Source organism: Fragaria vesca, linkage group LG6 (genome assembly GCF_000184155.1).
Source record: "Fragaria vesca subsp. vesca linkage group LG6, FraVesHawaii_1.0, whole genome shotgun sequence".
NCBI lineage: Eukaryota > Viridiplantae > Streptophyta > Magnoliopsida > Rosales > Rosaceae > Fragaria > Fragaria vesca.
Window position 1 is genome coordinate 4,324,522 of NC_020496.1, and position 17,028 is coordinate 4,341,549.

General features: G+C 38.6%; 4 protein-coding genes across 4 annotated transcripts; 3 read left to right on the forward strand and 1 right to left on the reverse strand.

The window, feature by feature from the left end:
* Positions 1-1,205: 1,205 nt before the first annotated feature.
* On the forward strand, positions 1,206-6,618 carry LOC101298035 (FACT complex subunit SSRP1-like). Its single transcript, XM_004302305.1, has 16 exons — positions 1,206-1,350; positions 2,083-2,268; positions 2,487-2,592; positions 3,028-3,164; positions 3,357-3,440; positions 3,533-3,624; positions 3,780-3,888; positions 4,080-4,166; positions 4,283-4,375; positions 4,475-4,672; positions 4,781-4,926; positions 5,012-5,159; positions 5,616-5,714; positions 5,796-5,978; positions 6,127-6,205; positions 6,284-6,618. Exons 1-16 carry the CDS (start codon positions 1,297-1,299, stop codon positions 6,418-6,420), a joined length of 1,938 nt encoding a protein of 645 aa, XP_004302353.1. The 5' UTR covers positions 1,206-1,296; the 3' UTR covers positions 6,421-6,618.
* Positions 6,619-7,080: 462 nt separating this feature from the next.
* On the reverse strand, positions 7,081-8,997 carry LOC101298333 (probable pectate lyase P59-like). The gene is made up of 3 exons (XM_004302306.1): positions 8,572-8,997; positions 7,815-8,469; positions 7,081-7,554 (listed from the first exon to the last, which is right to left on the reverse strand). The coding sequence occupies exons 1-3, from the start codon at positions 8,784-8,786 to the stop codon at positions 7,081-7,083; spliced, it is 1,344 nt and encodes a 447-aa protein (XP_004302354.1). The 5' UTR covers positions 8,787-8,997.
* A 1,907-nt stretch (positions 8,998-10,904) lies between these two features.
* On the forward strand, positions 10,905-12,719 carry LOC101298619 (probable auxin efflux carrier component 1b-like). The gene is made up of 6 exons (XM_004302307.1): positions 10,905-11,415; positions 11,750-11,924; positions 12,012-12,097; positions 12,195-12,352; positions 12,456-12,532; positions 12,653-12,719. The coding sequence occupies exons 1-6, from the start codon at positions 10,905-10,907 to the stop codon at positions 12,717-12,719; spliced, it is 1,074 nt and encodes a 357-aa protein (XP_004302355.1).
* Positions 12,720-14,363: 1,644 nt separating this feature from the next.
* On the forward strand, positions 14,364-16,770 carry LOC101298907 (mitochondrial outer membrane protein porin of 34 kDa-like). Its single transcript, XM_004302308.1, has 6 exons — positions 14,364-14,520; positions 14,633-14,700; positions 15,195-15,305; positions 15,544-15,630; positions 15,756-15,964; positions 16,140-16,770. The coding sequence occupies exons 1-6, from the start codon at positions 14,472-14,474 to the stop codon at positions 16,444-16,446; spliced, it is 831 nt and encodes a 276-aa protein (XP_004302356.1). The 5' UTR covers positions 14,364-14,471; the 3' UTR covers positions 16,447-16,770.
* The last annotated feature ends 258 nt before the right edge of the window (positions 16,771-17,028 follow it).

Genomic DNA, 17,028 nt, shown 5'->3' on the forward strand with positions numbered 1-17,028 from the left:
TGTGGGCGGTTCTGGGTCGGGAACGAAGTAAGAGAGAAAGTGAGAAAATTGATCCGTGTTTTTTTTTTCTGGGTTTGGTCTGTATCGAAGTTCAGAGAAAGAAAATAGGAGCAATGGCTAGTTTGGTCTTTTCGCCAAAATAGGGGTTGAAGACTGATATGTGGGCCATTCTTGTCTCCTCCACGTCGGACGCTGATGTCATAAACGGATGAAATTTGAATTTTTGTCTCAGCTTGATCGATTTTAAGAGTTTAAGGGTACACCTGATGAAAAAAGAAGAAGAGGGGCACACCTGATGAGTGACCCAAAGTTCAGGGTAGTAAACTGAATTTAATCCTATTGTTTATTGATACAATTCTTTCGGATGATTCACGGTATCCAAATAGATATTTACGCCCAATGACTATTCTGTTAATGCCCGCCAACCAACAGGGAATTGCAACCTCTCCCATGACTGCCTGACCACTAACATTGAGCAACATTAGTGTTCGAATCCATGATGTAAGTGGGGGTTCCATAGTATTGAGGGCACGTTTACTAACTTGGAATATAAATTATCATGAATCGGTATCAACAAGAATCAGTATGAGAATATTTCATACCATTATAGTGTTTACTTACCATAAGGAATCAAAACATGAATGAAACTAATTACGATTGATGTTGTTGACTTTCCATATGGATACAGAATTAAAACTAGTTTGATTACTAAAATACCTCTATAAAAATGAATTTAAAATACCCTTAAAATACAATATATATTTTTAAAGTTAGGTAATTTATAAATATTATAACTATGTCAGGATATTTTGGGAAGAAAAAATTGATTTCATTACCTTGATTCTGATACTCATCTTCGCCTTAGGTATCAAATAAGAGGTTTTGTCAGGAATTGATTCCTGATAAGCAAGCGAGACTTATATCCATTTCAATACCTTGATATGTTAGTAAACACCAGAATTCACCTATTCCGGAATTAATTACACCACTCTCAATTCCATTCCAAGTTAGTAAACATGTTCTGATAGTAATATCAAACCTTTTTATAATAAACACCGTTATTTGCATGATTTGGTCGCGTTCATATATATCGCCTTGCTTCGAAATAGAAATAGAAATGATTGGCGCGCTGATCAAAACGGTGCGTTTCACCCACCGCATTTCCTTCCTTCTATATAGACCCTTCACTCTCCCAAACCCCCTTCACTCTAAAAAAACACAAGCTTTCCTCTTCACTCTCTCTCTCTCTCTCTCTACGTTTTTTTATTGCTCGGAGTCTCCGGCTAACGGCGAGCCATGACGGACGGCCACCAGTTCAATAGCATCTCCCTCGGCGGCCGCGGCGGCACCGTGAGTCTCTCTCTTTTACTCTCTCAATTTCGATTATCTAAAAGGTTTAATTTTTACGGCGTTCTTTCTTCGATTTCGTTCTGCAAACACTTTCCGATGCGGTTTCGAAACCCTAGCTTCTCCGCGGCGCGGAATTTCGGCGGTTTCCGTCGATTTTTGCCTCGGGTTGCTTAATATTGTGCTGAAATCGAGGATTTGCGGATTCTGATGTCCTCGAATTTATTTGGATTTCGCTGAAACCCTAATTTTGTTGATTTCTGAAGTTTGGGTTTGGTGTGTTTGACTGCTGGAGTTGATAAATTTCTGACTTTATGTTATGGTTTATGGTTTTGGGGATTGTAAATTCGGACTTGGTGAATGTGAAAGATAACAACCATATGCTATTCTCTTTCTTCATCAGAAGATCAAAACCCATATTTCATTTTTTTAAATATTTTTTTTATATATTTCTGGAGTTCTGATGACTAGAGATAAATATATTGGTCTGTGTCTTAGAAATAAATACCCCAAGTTGTTGCATTTTGTGCAAAGCTATCATTTTCTGAGAAATGGTTATAAAAATGTTTGAAGAAGTTGTAGAGCTACCACCCTGATTAGTCTGCCTCGACTATTGACAGCCATTCATTTCATTGATAAAACAGATTTTCCTTTTGTTGATGAGATAGGGGCTTGTTAGTGGAAATAAATAAGTTTGATTGTTGTAACATTCTTCATTTGTGATATGTGAAACAGAATCCGGGGCAACTAAAAGTATATTCAGGGGGGATTTTATGGAAGAAACAAGGAGGTGGGAAAGCAATTGAGGTTGATAAAGCCGACATTGTTGGGGTGACATGGATGAAGATCCCAAAGACAAATCAATTTGGTGTTCGAACTAGAGATGGGTTGTACTACAAGTTTATCGGATTCCGAGATCAGGTTAGTGATCCCACCCCCTCTGTCTTGGACATATGCATTTGATGACTAGATGGAGCATTTGCAGAAACTGTCTCACTGGTTCCATGCATTTGATGCATGTCAGTGGTCCTTTTGATGGGATAATGAGCTAATGGATTACATTGATAAAGAAAACTGTTGTGCAGGAACGACTTGCTAATGTTTTCTCTCTTCTTTTTTTTTCTATGATTTTGCTGTAGGATATCACTAGTTTGACCAATTATTTCCAAACTACTTGTGGGATAGTAGCAGAGGAGAAGAAGCTTTCTGTAAGTGGGCGTAACTGGGGAGAAGTGGATTTAAGTGGTTAGTGATATTCTCATCTATTCCAGTGGCCTATTGCAATTAATTTTCGCACATATGATCTTTCTTATACTCCATGGCTCTGAGACTTGTTTCTTGTAAATGTCTCTCCATAGTTTTTGACATGTGGATTCTTTGTCAGTTGGGATTTTTGTTTTCAGCTATCTAGAAGCTTTTCTGCTATGTTCTTTTTATTTTATATTTATTTATATGTTTCCAGCTTATAAAACATGGCTCTTTCCTTTTGCACCCATCTGGTATTTTGTTGAATGGTTTTGGGAAGTTTTGTATTGAATTATTAATTATCTTTCGTCCATGTGTTGTTTCTTCTCCGGTGATATGACTCCCTTGATTGCATAACTGGTTTCTAGAAGGCCGTAGGCTGCCGACATGTCACCTTGACTGATTTTTTTGTTCATATTCTATGGCTATTTGCAGATAATATGCTGTCTTTCTTGGTTGACTCTAAACAAGGATTTGAGGTATCTTTGGCTGATGTCTCACAAACACAGCTTCAGGGGAAAAATGATGTCACTTTAGAGTTCCACGTGGATGACACTGCTGGAGCAAACGAGGTTCTCTCTCTCTCTCTCTAAAGATATTGGAAGCCGTCCACATTTATGTTCATGTTATTACAAATAATGAGATGTAAACAAAAGCCTGCTTGGCATAATTTGTAGTTCTTAATACTATTCACTGACTAGTACATTCATCCCACTACTGTCTTATATCTTTCTTCCTCTCCAACTTTTATTCTATGGTCACAGAAAGATTCGTTGATGGAAATAACTTTTCACATTCCCAACTCCAACACTCAGTTTATGGGTGATGAGAATCGTCCTGCTGCTCAGGTTTGTATTTTCTTGTCGCTTGATAGAATGTTGCACGTCATTACTGATCTATTCTTTGATTTATTGGTAATTTCTGAATCAATATTTTGTAGGTATTTCGTGACAAAATCATATCAATGGCAGATGTTAATGACTTTGAAACTGCTGTTGTCACATTTGAGAGTATTGCAGTCCTCACACCAAGGTAGATGTGAATGAAAATATTACGGATACTGCACTTGCACGCCATTGGGAAGGAACATACAACATCTGCATTTGTTAGATTATAGTTCTATCTCCCGGTGCTTCCATTTCTTTCTTTTTATGATGCCACACTAATATATCACTCGCCTAATGTAGGGGTCGCTACAATGTGGAACTTCATCTTTCATTCTTGCGGTTACAAGGACAGGCTAATGATTTCAAAATTCAGTACAGCAGTGTTGTTCGCCTCTTTCTCCTTCCTAAGGTTTGTACCTATCTTTTCCACTAATATTTAGTTTTTCACATGTTTCTTTGCCTCCAGACTTGTCTATGTACTAATGACATTATTCCACTTCGGTTAGTTCTTTCTTCAATGGCTGAAATGACTATCAACATGACAATCATTTCATATGGCTTTGATGAGATATCATAAGGGTTCCTTCTTTTTATGTGCAGTCTAATCAGCCACATACCTTTGTTGTTGTTACTCTTGATCCACCTATCCGTAAAGGACAAACACTGTATCCACACATTGTTTTGCAGGTATTGTTTGTTTCATTTCCCTGATGATCTTATGTTCCATAGTTGCTTTCTTCCTATTAAAATAACAGTGATGGTTATTGTTTCTCCTAATTGACTAATTCCTCTCTTTTGTGAAGTTTGAAACCGATTATGTAGTTGAAAGTGAACTGGCAATAGGCGACGATCTTTTGAACGGCAAGTACAAAGACAAGTTAGAACCAACTTATAAGGTAATAGTTTAGACCTGTCCTCAAAGATTGTAATGCAACAGACAGTTGTTTAGTTGTGAGAGAGCTAATGCAATGAAATCTCTTTGCTTCGAATAACAGGGACTAATTCATGATGTGTTCACCAAAATACTGCATGGATTGTCTTCGGCCAAAATTACAAAACCAGGGAAGTTCCGCAGCTGTCAAGATGGTTATGCTGTGAAGTCATCACTGAAAGCTGAAGACGGAGTTCTATATCCTCTGGAAAAGAGCTTCTTTTTCCTACCCAAACCTCCTACCCTTATTACTCATGATATGGTAGAACTTTGAATCAAACATATTGCATGTATGTCAAGAATACTGGTTAATATTATTTGGAAGGTGGAATCTCACTTAGTTCTCTTTCTACTTATTGTTTGCTTGTAGATTGACTATGTGGAATTTGAGAGGCATGGTGCTGGAGGCTCGAATATGCATTATTTTGATCTTCTCATCAGACTTAAAAGTGAGCAAGAACATCTGTTTAGAAACATTCAGAGGAATGAATATCATGCTCTTTTTGACTTCATCAGGTTGGTATGACTGTCAAATTGTGTTCCTTCGAACATCATTGCGTTGTTGGTATACAGATCTTTAACCATTTCGCCTCTTCTCCAGTTCAAAGGGTATCAAAATCATGAACTTAGGAGATGCCCAAGTAACAGATGGTGTGTCTCCTCTTCTTGAAGTGGCAGATGATGCTGATCCTGATCCACATCTGGTTCGCGTACAGGAGGAAGCTGGAGATGAAGATAGTGATGAAGAGGTGAAGCTTTTTTCTTATCTTTCTTTATTTTCTTCTAAATCTTCTCTTTGGATTCTATTTTCCAATACCACCATTTGGGTTTAACTTTACACTTAATTGTAAATATTTGAGTTTTACCGTAAGGCGCTTGTTTTTAAATCATGCAAGTGTAAAAGTTCATTCTACAGTTCTGCACTAAAGTATGCATTAGAACCAGCTATTGTTATGTTTTATTTAGAAAATTGTGCATAGTTTGTATTTTCACTACTGTTATCCTTGCGCAATCTTACTCTGGGTGATGTTACTGTTAGTGTTTTCTTGTTTATATATATATATATATATAATAAATTTGTGTGTGTGTGTTGCAAGTACCCTTTTGTCTGCAAGTCACTCTGGTGTCCTATCCATGCTATTTTTGAGTGTCGTGTGATAAATTATAATCAAGTCCATGCTTGTTAAACATGACGAACTTGGCAGGACGAAGATTTTGTTCTTGAGAAGGATGATGCAGGTTCACCAACTGATGATTCTGGGGATGAAGGTTCTGATGCTAGTGAAAGTGGAAGTGAGAAAGAGGTAAGTGATTTTTATCACCTGTGAATTTACTTGATGTTATTATACAATCTATTCTCACATTACATAAATTGCTAATTTCAGAAGCCTCCTAAAAAGGATCCCAGGAAAGAACCTTCAACTTCAAAGGTGTCATCTTCCAAGAAAAAATTGAAAGAGGTTGATGAAGATGGCCCAAAGAAGAAAAAACAGAAAAAGAAGAAGGATCCAAACGCACCCAAAAGAGCGATGTCTGGTTTCATGTTCTTCTCGAATATGGAGAGAGAGGTGGGTTTGGTTTGGCATAGATGCTCTTGTTGATGGTTCAGGCTTTCTGCTGATGTGATTTTACACCATCTGCCACCCTCCTTACTCTGCCTCAACCAACAGTAAAGTGGATCGATAGTTTGCTAACCTTTACTTGTTTTGACCACAGAATGTGAAGAAGACCAACCCCGGCATTGCATTCACGGATGTAGGAAGAGTGCTCGGAGACAAGTGGAAGAAGATGTCAGGTATGTATGGTTTTTGAGTAACTTTTGTTTTGGCTCGATAAGTTCTGGTGGTTATAGCAGTTATTGCCCATTTTGCAGCGGAGGAGAAAGAACCATATGAAGCAAAGGCCCGTCAAGATAAGTTACGCTACAAGGATGAAATTAGTGGCTACAACAAGAGCAGCACCCCCCAACCCATGAATGTGGATTCAGGGAATGAATCTGACACCGAGTAGAACTGAAGTAGAATCAAAATAGCCAGTTATATTTTGTTCAAGTGGTACTTGTGTGTTTGAGAACATACCGCCGTGTTCTGTGAACATACACGAGAAGCCAGTGTAGATTTCTGTTTGCCTCTTTTGTATTGTGAACATACGTGTTTCGGTTTACACTTATTTTGCTTATAAATATCTAGTTTTACTGCTTGAAGACAGCAATCAAGTTCATTTTCATGAGAAGCTTCTGCAATCAATCCTTTATTCATTTGCATGACAAGCCTCGAATGCATAATGCCTGTTATTTTACAATTCGGATTTCAAAACATGTACCAAAAAAAAAAATACATACTCAGATTCAAAGATGTGTACTAGACTACTAGTTGTTTATTTTAGCCTATAGATAGTGGAGAATTGTATTCCCAGTATGTCGGATTCCCTCAGATTTCAAGTCATATTTTCTTACTTGCAACATAGGTTTATGTGAACGATGAATTATATATTAGTAATAGTACGACTTCATTAAGATCGTTTTAAATTCATAATAAACACAGTGAAGGGGACATAAAGCTTCAAGGAACGGGAGTGCGTTGCAAACAATCACACCCCCACTTAGGCAATCTCTACAACTAAGTTACGAGTATACTGCTAGACCTTTTAGCAGTACTCTGTTCTATAGTATTAACATGCCTTGCCAACCCTGCATCCAAGAGTACCTGCAAAGCGTGTGAGCCTCCTCACGAATGAGCCTGGCTTTGCGTTGATCACGTCGAACCGACTGAAGTGGCCTCGGCCCTTCCTCGGCTCTCCTGATTCCCGGAAGTAGGCTCCGTTCTCCATTAGATCACCTTCCGACCTCCATTGCCATGTCTTCCACACTGCCTCGGGCGTCGAGTAGGCCCTGCTTGTGATCTCCTTGAGTTTCGGGTCCGGTGGGGCGACATAGCGGTTGCCCTGGCTGATGATGGTGGGGTGTGAGCTGCCGCCGATGGCGTACATCTGCCAGTGGGTGTAGTCATTGTTCACAACATGGAAGAAGCCGAATCTGCACCTCGGCATTCTCTGGATCAATCCCTTCCCGAAGTGGTTGAACGCCACCGTGATTTGCATGATCTGGTCACGTTCATACAAATCGTTTGCCCCGAACAGCATCACCTGCATGCATGCATTACGTTAATTTTAAACATAAACACAAACCATCATCATGTTCACCCAGTCAGTCACCAACTAACAATAAAGTATTAAGGCTCATTAACATCCAAGAGATACAACTAGTCAATCTGGATTTGACAGTTAGATTTTAATGAGCCTAAATGTCAATGACATTGTGCAGATTCTCCATTGATTAGCTAGTGACCGGGTGAACGAGATTGTAAGCGCAACATGAAGCAAACCCTAGCGGAGAATGTACGTACGTCGTTATGGCGAGTGAAGTGGCAGTTGGAGATGGTGATGGCGGTGGAGCCCTGGACGACATCGGTAAGCCCATCGTAGCAGTTCCACATAGAGAGGTGGTCGAGCCAGATGTGAGAGGAGCCAAAGACGGTGATACCATCACCGTCACTCTGGCCCCTGAGTCCGATATGGTCCAATGAGTCTCTGATCAAGCCACCTCCGACCGACACAATGTCGTGTATGTGAATGCCGTGGATGATCACATTCTCCACGAACTGGATTGTGATTCCGGCACCGTGCGCGATGTGCACGTTGGCGCCACGCCCGTCGATGGTCTTGTGGCTCGTCATAATTAGCTCCTTGTTCAACTTGATTGTCATGCTGTGCTTGAAGATGATCCAGAGTGGGCCCGTTTGGATCACGGCGTGCCGGAGGGTTCCCGGCTTGGGATTGGCCATGTCGTTGTCGGAGGAGTCGTGGACGACGTAGATGGGACCTCGCTTTCCTCCACGTGTCCTGCGGCCGAATCCTAGCACGCAGTTGGCGAGCTGCTTTCGGTTCTTGGCCCAGTCCGGATTGCACCTCCAACACCGATCAATAGGGTTTGTGGCCGTGCATTCGGCTTTGATCTTTTTCGCTAGATGCCTCCTTGTGGTGTTGGACCTCTCTATGCTTCTGCATGCATGCGTAACAGTGATGGAGTCAGAAATTTTAATACATGCGAGGCATTAGTACTAAATATTCAATTTAGAGTAGTGCATGATGGAAGTTACGTACGTTTCGACATCTTTGATTAGCTCGTCAGTAACTGATTCGGGGTCGGGTTGATAGGCTTTAAGGGCAGCTATCTCGGCTCTCTTCTCCCGCTCCTGAAGAACAGGATCGAACACCGCAATGGTGCCATCGTCGGAATCTGCGCCTGCTTTCAGGCACGGTAGTATTACGCAGAATGAGCACATAAACAGCACTAAACTGAACTTCATTGACACCATTGGGGTTCTCTCCTACAATATGCCCCCTTCTGGTTCTTGTTTCTCAGCACACTTAAAACAAGTTCGTCTGTTTTGTTATTTCTAATACTTTGCTACTGGTCAAGGTCTATTAGATTAAGCCCCAGTTGTGTGCCTAACCGGGATCGATCTGATTGAGCCCAGATAGACCTTGCCAGGCGCCTAAAAGGGTTTATTCGATAAATGGTTCGAGACTGTACAACTAAACTATAAGCCTGACCCCGAGCCATGAATGCATTCACAAATTTATATAAGCAACTCTGTTGTCAGTGAAGGGCATGGCTCTTCTGAAAATAGAAGCGTAGAAAGTGGAAAACCATATGTTTCAAAAGCTCCTACTGTTGATTTTCTGGCTGTTCTTGCATGAAATGTGGGGAAATTAAGGGTCATTGGGATTCCACCACCACTGAATTGTACATCCTTCTTTGGTTAGTTCGATTCGTGTGGATATCTATGGCTTATACATTAGTTATAACCAATTTTTGTTGTTCGTATAAAAAACAAAAAACCAAGTTTGATTCTCTGAAATATAAAAAGGAACTAGAATACTCATGTGTTAATATGGCTTGTCACACTGGCTAAGAAAGTTAAACTTTGTCTTGGCACTCTTGGGCTCTACGCCTTTTCATTGTCTAGTGAAAGGTTATCACATGAAGAGATCACTTAGCTAGCTTACAACGTTACAGCTATATATATGTGAATAGAATCGAATAGATGATCGAACAACTTTGTCTTGGCCCTCTTGTGCTCTGCCTCAAATGAGGAAGTTCAAACTAGCTAGCTGGTGAAATGTAACTAAAACCATTTCAGTCTGATACAATATCAAATTGCCTTTCAAACTACTTGATATCAGACATAGAGCATATTAGACATTCCTTCTTCTTTCAATGAACCAGACAATATTGATGGATACTGAAATTTATTCCTTGTATATATACTTCTCCATGAATTTCAAGTTTCAACTGCAGGTGCAGGCCGGCCATTATAGAATGTATGTACTGCCGTACTGGTATGCATGCTTTAGTTGATGAAGCACTTGCAGAATAAGCCCTTAACTAAAGCACTTATACTAAGCAACTTATATGCTATCTGTGCTATATTATGCTCTCTGCGGGAAAGGAATATATATGCAAACGCAACAGAGATATATAATATATTCACCCACCTTTGTGATTTCAAAAAGATGTTTCCATTGTGCATTCATGTGAAGGAACATCGAAAACAACTGATCGAACAATTTGGAGCTCTGATCAATATTCATAGACAAGTTGAAGAAAGAGATAATTTTCATTTTTGGGGAAAAAATCTGGCATTTTATAAAGCAAATTCCCCCACAACACTTATTCTAACACTTTTGACCACATATAGCAAAATTCTTCCTTCAAACTGTTAATAAACTCTGCAGTTCAATTACTTCACCTGCAATTTACTCCTTTATTCTTCAGTTCATTTCCTTCATAGCTACAATTAAAAACCCTCCAAAGTAAAGAAATACATGCACTCATTGACTACACTAAACTACTTCATTTTTCTATTTGGATTCTTTTTTGGGTTTTTGGGTATGGAAATAATTAATTTGTTTGGCACTCTCTTACAAAGAAATATAAATTTCTAAAAGGTATCGAAACTTCAGAAGCATACGAGGAAAGGTTATAGAGCTCCCTTGTCAGCCTATAGCTATAACTTGCTAACTCCACCTTTGCCTAAAGAACATGACCTCAAGAAATTAAGCTGGAATCTACCTTTAAACTTTGATGACAAATATGCCCTGACTAAATTATTACTAAGAAACTTCTTATAGTCATATAGTGGTGATAATCAAGCACCAAATAGGGGAATAATATCTATATACAGCATTTGCTTTTAACTACCATATTTTAACTTAAGGTCATTCTGGGGATTAAGAAAAGCTTTTGATAAAGCTTGCACAAAAACAGGCATTCTCTCCTTAACTTCTTTATATCTGACAAAGCAACAAACAAAGCATATACGACTTCTCATGAAAACAATATAAAGAGATCATCATTGTCATTAGCAAGAATATGTATAAACAGTTGTGAGCTAGGATATTTATTTTTTCTCTTCAATTCTTCAGAAACCATGATTTCCCTAATTGATGTCTACCATGTTGTGGCAGCAACTGTTCCACTGTATGTTGCTATGATTTTAGCTTATGTTTCTGTGAAATGGTGGAAGCTGTTCACACCAGAACAGTGTTCTGGTATAAACAAGTTCGTCGCGAAATTCTCAATCCCATTGCTGTCATTTCAAGTGATTTCTGCCAATAATCCCTACAAAATGAACCTCAAACTCATTCTCTCTGATGGTCTACAAAAGGCAATTGCTTTCCTAGCACTGACAGCAATCACTAAATTCAGCTCCCATGGTGGATTGAATTCTATCATCACAGGTCTTTCACTCTCCACCTTGCCTAACACATTGATCCTTGGAATTCCACTTTTGAAGGCTATGTATGCCGAAGAAGCAGGCGCGCTCGTTAGTCAGATAGTTGTGTTACAAAGCTTAGTTTGGTACAATTTGTTGCTGTTTCTGTTCGAGTTTCGAGCAGCAAAGGCAGCTTCTGTGACACCTTCATCAGAAGCAACTGCAGGTTAGAGACATCAAAATTGCTTTTTTGTTTAAGAATATTAAAGAAGCATAAACAGTACACCACACGTGCAGCTAGCTGTAACAGCATAAACACACTTCAAAAGATCCTGAATACAATTAAGGTTTCTCTAGATGTTAATTGTATTATTCACAACTCGAATATTAGTCTACATATTTTTGGTCTGAAATGCTACTACAACTTCAAGCAAAAAGTTCTAACCGTAAACAATATGTCAAAAAATAACTTACAAATGCGTTGCTTCGATTCTTATTTCAAATTATGGTGATATATTCTAACATCTGCAAAAATTTGTTGGTCTGGTTTTGATTTGAAGAGGAGATGGAGGCCCCTAATGAAGCACAATCGAAAGACGAAGAAGGGGGTGAAGAAAGAACCAGAAATCCCAAGAACATGAAATCTATTCTATTAACAGTTGGTAGAAAGCTCTTTGCTAACCCCAACACTCATGCAACATTGTTGAGTCTAATTTGGGCTAGCATACACTTCAGGTAGGCAATCATAATGAGGTTTGTATAGGCAATTAAGCATGACATTCTTTCATCAATTTTGATAGCTCATGCATATATCTCTTGCAGATGGGGAGTGAAAATGCCAGAAATTGTTACGCAATCAATTTCAATAATGGCAAATGGAGGACTTGGTATGGCAACATTCAGCTTAGGTATAAACATCAGCAATTTCTTGGCATGACATTATGAACCAAAACCATTGATGAACATGAACTTAATATATCTTGTGTTTTCCTGATATGTCATTAGGCCTTTTCATGGCGTCACGGCCTAGTATAATAGCTTGCGGAGCACGAATGACAATGGTAGCAATGGGACTTAAGTTCCTTGCCGGACCTGCTGTAATGGCATTGTCCTCCTTTGTTATAGGACTAAGAGGCAGAGCTCTCAGAATAGCAATTGTGCAGGTTCATACATACTACTATATATATACACTACATTGTTGTCTTTCTACTACCTATGGACTTTATAAATGAGACATAAAAGCCATACCTTGTAAATTTACTGCAGGCAGCTCTTCCTCAAGGAATTGTTCCTTTTGTTTTCGCCAAGGAATACAATGTGCATCCAGAAATTCTGAGCACTGCGTAAGATTTTGGTTATATTTTGATAAATAAATAAAAAAAGTTGATTTTGTTCATCTTGCATCACAGAATGCTGCATATGTGTGAGGGTTCTGAGATGAACTGGTTTTGTTTTTGTTGCAGAGTAATTTTTGGCATGCTCATTGCTTTGCCTGTAGCTTTGGCCTACTACTTCTTACTGGATATATAACTCATTCAATTTATAAGAACTTCTTTGACATGTAATATGATGATTTAGTATAATTGCTACACATGAATGGATCTGATGAGAAAATCTCATTAGAGTCATGTAAATTCTATCATGGTTAAAAGTAGAGTCTTTACGTTTTTACTGGTCAAAGAGTCAATGGGTGGGTAATGGACCTCTTTGATTCTGCCACGTGGCTTTCTGGACTGCTTACAAGTGTGTTGAGCTGGAGTTATGTGTAAGTATGCTAACTCACACCATTTTACAAGTGTGTCAGCTGGCAATATGTCTTATCAAAGACATTTATCGATACAACAATTGAAATTATACCCTCTAGTGAACTAGCTTAACAAAACAAAAAGTTAACAATAAAAGAATGTATAGTTACTCGGATATCGTCTCTTGGCTTGAAGTAAAGTAAAAGAAAAACAAGATGTATGGCGGGTTGTCACGGTTCGACTTATCAAGTTTTTAGTAAAATAATAGTTATTGTGAACAATTGAGTTGTAACTAGCTTCCAACCGATTACAATCAGTATTGTGCTTAGCATTTTCAATATCTCAAATGAGTAACAATTCATAATTTTGCATGTATCAGCTCGTTCAGACTACTTAGGCCCAGTTTGATATTGAGTTTTAGAGATTAAAATAACTTATAATCACCATTTTAAATAAATTTTCTGTTTGGTAAAATCTTAAAACGTGATTATCTAAAACTTTTTAGTTTAAATAACTAAAAACCACAATTTTAGAAAGCAAGTTAGGGATTGCTTATTTAAAACTGAGTTTTTAAACCACAATACCAAACTAAGCCTTCGTCAATATTCAAAAAGGATCTTTTTGTATTCAAGTTTAAAACAAATATGACACTATCTTGAAAAATTGGAGGACGTTTTCGGTTGTTATATTTTGACCATGGGCGGATCTACGTTGGGGGCTGTCTAGGCTGAAGCCTAGACAGAAATCCTATATTTAGTAAATAAGTACCCATAAAAACAATGAGAAGCCTTGGTTCATTTGGCAACCTGACCAAATCATATCCTCCTTACGCAGGTTCGACTGCTCTGAAAAGCAGATATGGATAGTGTTTCTTAAGAAAAAAATTTCTTCGATGAGTTTTCAATGGGTTATAAACCTAAAAAAAATTAAAAAAAATCATCAAAATCATCTAACTAGCCTAGACAACTTCTGGATCCTGAATCCGCCATTGATTTTGACCGTTTCTTTTTAAGTTTTTTTTTTTTTTTTTTATAAATTTTTTTAGTGGATTGCAAGTCCCAAACACATGATGTCACTATTGAACTTTTATTTAATTTTTGGGAAAATAATTATTAAATTTTTGGATTGGGTTTCTTCTGACCACGTTTCTTCACAACCCAACACAAACATAGACTTTTCTTTTTGCCAAAGAAAAAGAGGATAATCTTGTAACCAAAAAAAAAAAGGAGAGAGGATAATTTAGTCAAATTGGCCACCAAGAAAGCGACTAGCTTGGACGAAACGCAAAGTATTACGTGGATAAAAAAACCCCAAAAATCCTAGATCCAACGGTTCCAAAATCCAGATCCGACGGCCAAGAAAATTAAACCCGGACCCGAAAATCGAAAATACTCGCCGAAAAGAAAGGTGGAAATCGAAAATAGGGTTTATCGGCGCCCCTATATAAAACCACATATCGCTCTCTCTCTCTTCTTCTATCACCTACTCTCTCTCAGACTCTCTCTCCGATTTCCGGCTTCGTTTTCCGATCAGCGAAATGGCCAATGGTCCAGGTCTTTACACCGAGATCGGCAAGAAAGCCAGAGGTTCGTCTCTGTAATCATATCGCACATTTCTGGAGATGAAATTTTTTGTTTGGATTTGTGAGGGCTTTGGTTGCTGAATCTGTGCTTTTTAATTTGCTGTTGAATTTTGTAGATCTCTTGTATAAGGATTACCAGAGCGACCACAAGTTCACCATCACCACCTACAGTCCCACTGGTGTGGTGAGTTCTTCCGTCTCTTTTTGCGCTGCGATCTGTGTAGAAAGCTAGGGCTTTATATTCGCTCGTATTCGTAGCCTGTGTGATTTGTTATCATATTTCAGCCTTGGATTGCTTTTATTGTCTATTTGTTTAGTGAAATTGGAGCACGGAGTGTAATTTTGTAATTCTGTGCCGAAATTGTACTGGTTTGTTCTTGAATTGAGGGCCATTGGACTGGTTTTACTCGATTTTGTTGAATTTACGAGATATCGTAAGTGTTCCTAGATTTTATGGATGATTTGCCTAGTTGGACTAATTTTCTGTGCCGAAACTGTACTAGTTTTTTTTAATTAAAGGCCATTGGACTGTTTTTACTAGATTTTACGAGGTATCATAAGTATTTGTAGCTGAAATACTAGGATGCGGTAGCTTATTTTACAATTGTTCGATGTGAGGTGCTATTGAACATAGTAGCCCTGAGCTAACCACTTACTCTTACTGCATCGTATTTGCAGGCTATCACTTCTTCAGGAACAAAAAAGGGTGATGTGTTTCTGGCTGATGTTACTACTCAGTTGAAGAAACAAAATGTCACTACTGATATCAAAGTTGACACTGAATCCAACGTAAGCGTCACATCCTTTGTTCTGCTTTTCTAGTTCATTCTTTTTTCTATTGAATGTATTCTGATGCAGAGAACAGCTTCTTGTGCTGTATAACACTTTGTTATGCTCTTTTTGTTTGTGATTTAAGTCTTATTCATCTTATAAGCTGTATCTGTATGTTGAGTGATGGAAGCATGTATAAACTGAACTGTGAATTTCTGGCAAATGGAAGCTTACTAGTGGTTTGTGTTCATGACAGCTTCTGACCACTATTACAGTTGATCAACCTTGTCCTGGTGTTAAGGCAATTCTCAGCTTCAAAGTTCCTGATCAGAACTCAGGCAAGGTAAGAATGTTATTTTGGGTTTTTCATTATGCAGTAAAACTTCGATGTTGATATGCTTCCTGTTTCATTTGAGACATTATCAGGATAACTTTAGATTTACCCTCTAAATGATTGATTGTTGACAGGCCGAACTCCAGTACTTGCATGACTATGCCGGGATAAGCACCAGTGTTGGATTGACAGCCAACCCTGTTGTCAACTTCTCTGGTGTTCTCGGAACTAACCTTCTTGCCCTTGGTACTGATGTGTCATTTGATACCAAATCTGGGAATTTCACCAAATGCAATGCTGGTTTGAACTTTTCCAATGCCGATCTCATGGCGTCATTGAACCTGTAAGTATTCTCTTCTATTTGTGAGTATTATTTGATATTACGTAGTCTAGCATTCTTCCCTTAAACTAAAGATGATTGAAATTATTCTCTATACTGAAATTCCTCTTGTCCATGCTTACATTTTGTGTCATTGTATTTCTGATTCACTGTGTTGACGATGATCTTCTTGATACAGGAATGAGAAAGGTGATGTGGTCAGCGGATCTTTCTATCACAGTCTCTATCCAGAACAAAACACTGCTGTAGGAGCTGAGGTCACCCACAGATTTTCCAACAGTGAGAATACGATCACTCTCGGTGCTCAGCATGCCCTGGATCCATTGACCTCTGTCAAGGCACGTGTGAACAACATTGGCAAGGCCAATGCTCTTATCCAGCATGAGTGGCGCCCAAAATCATTTTTCACCATTTCTGGAGAGGTAGACACCAGAGCCATTGAGAAGAGCGCCAAGATTGGATTGGCTCTTGCTCTCAAGCCATGAGGAGGAGTTAATCCCTGACCAAGGGAGGGAGACATTGAGATAGTACTAATGTAGGTTGTCTCTCCTCTTTTGTGTGCTCGAACAAGTCCACATGTTAGGCTGTACTCTTTTTTGGTTGTAACAATAAAGATTTAATGTTGGTTTCGTACTTTTTTCTTCATCGTTGTTAACAGAGCTTGGTCAAGCAGTCGGAAATTAGACTTGTCGCCAATGTGTTGTGGTTTTTCTCCCTCCCACAATGATAACTGTGATGTTTAGTTTCATATTATAAATCTCAATCAGTGTCATTGTTTACCAATTCTTAAAAGAGGGACAAGTTCTCTACTCCATACTCGTTATGAGAAAGTGTTATTTGCCTGGTGAGCTGATTCTCTGAGAGTTATGGCAGAAGCTTGGAGCCTTGGACTGGTACCTCATTGAAGGCTAAAAGCTTTTGTTTACCTTTTCATGCATGACCTATTATGTTGGTTCTGAGTTTAAATACTATAGAAACCCAGTAATGTTATTCGCATTTAGTCGGGAACAGTTCGAATAATCCTAGAGCGTATACCTAGTTCTTCTTTTAATCTTTTGTATTAGTAA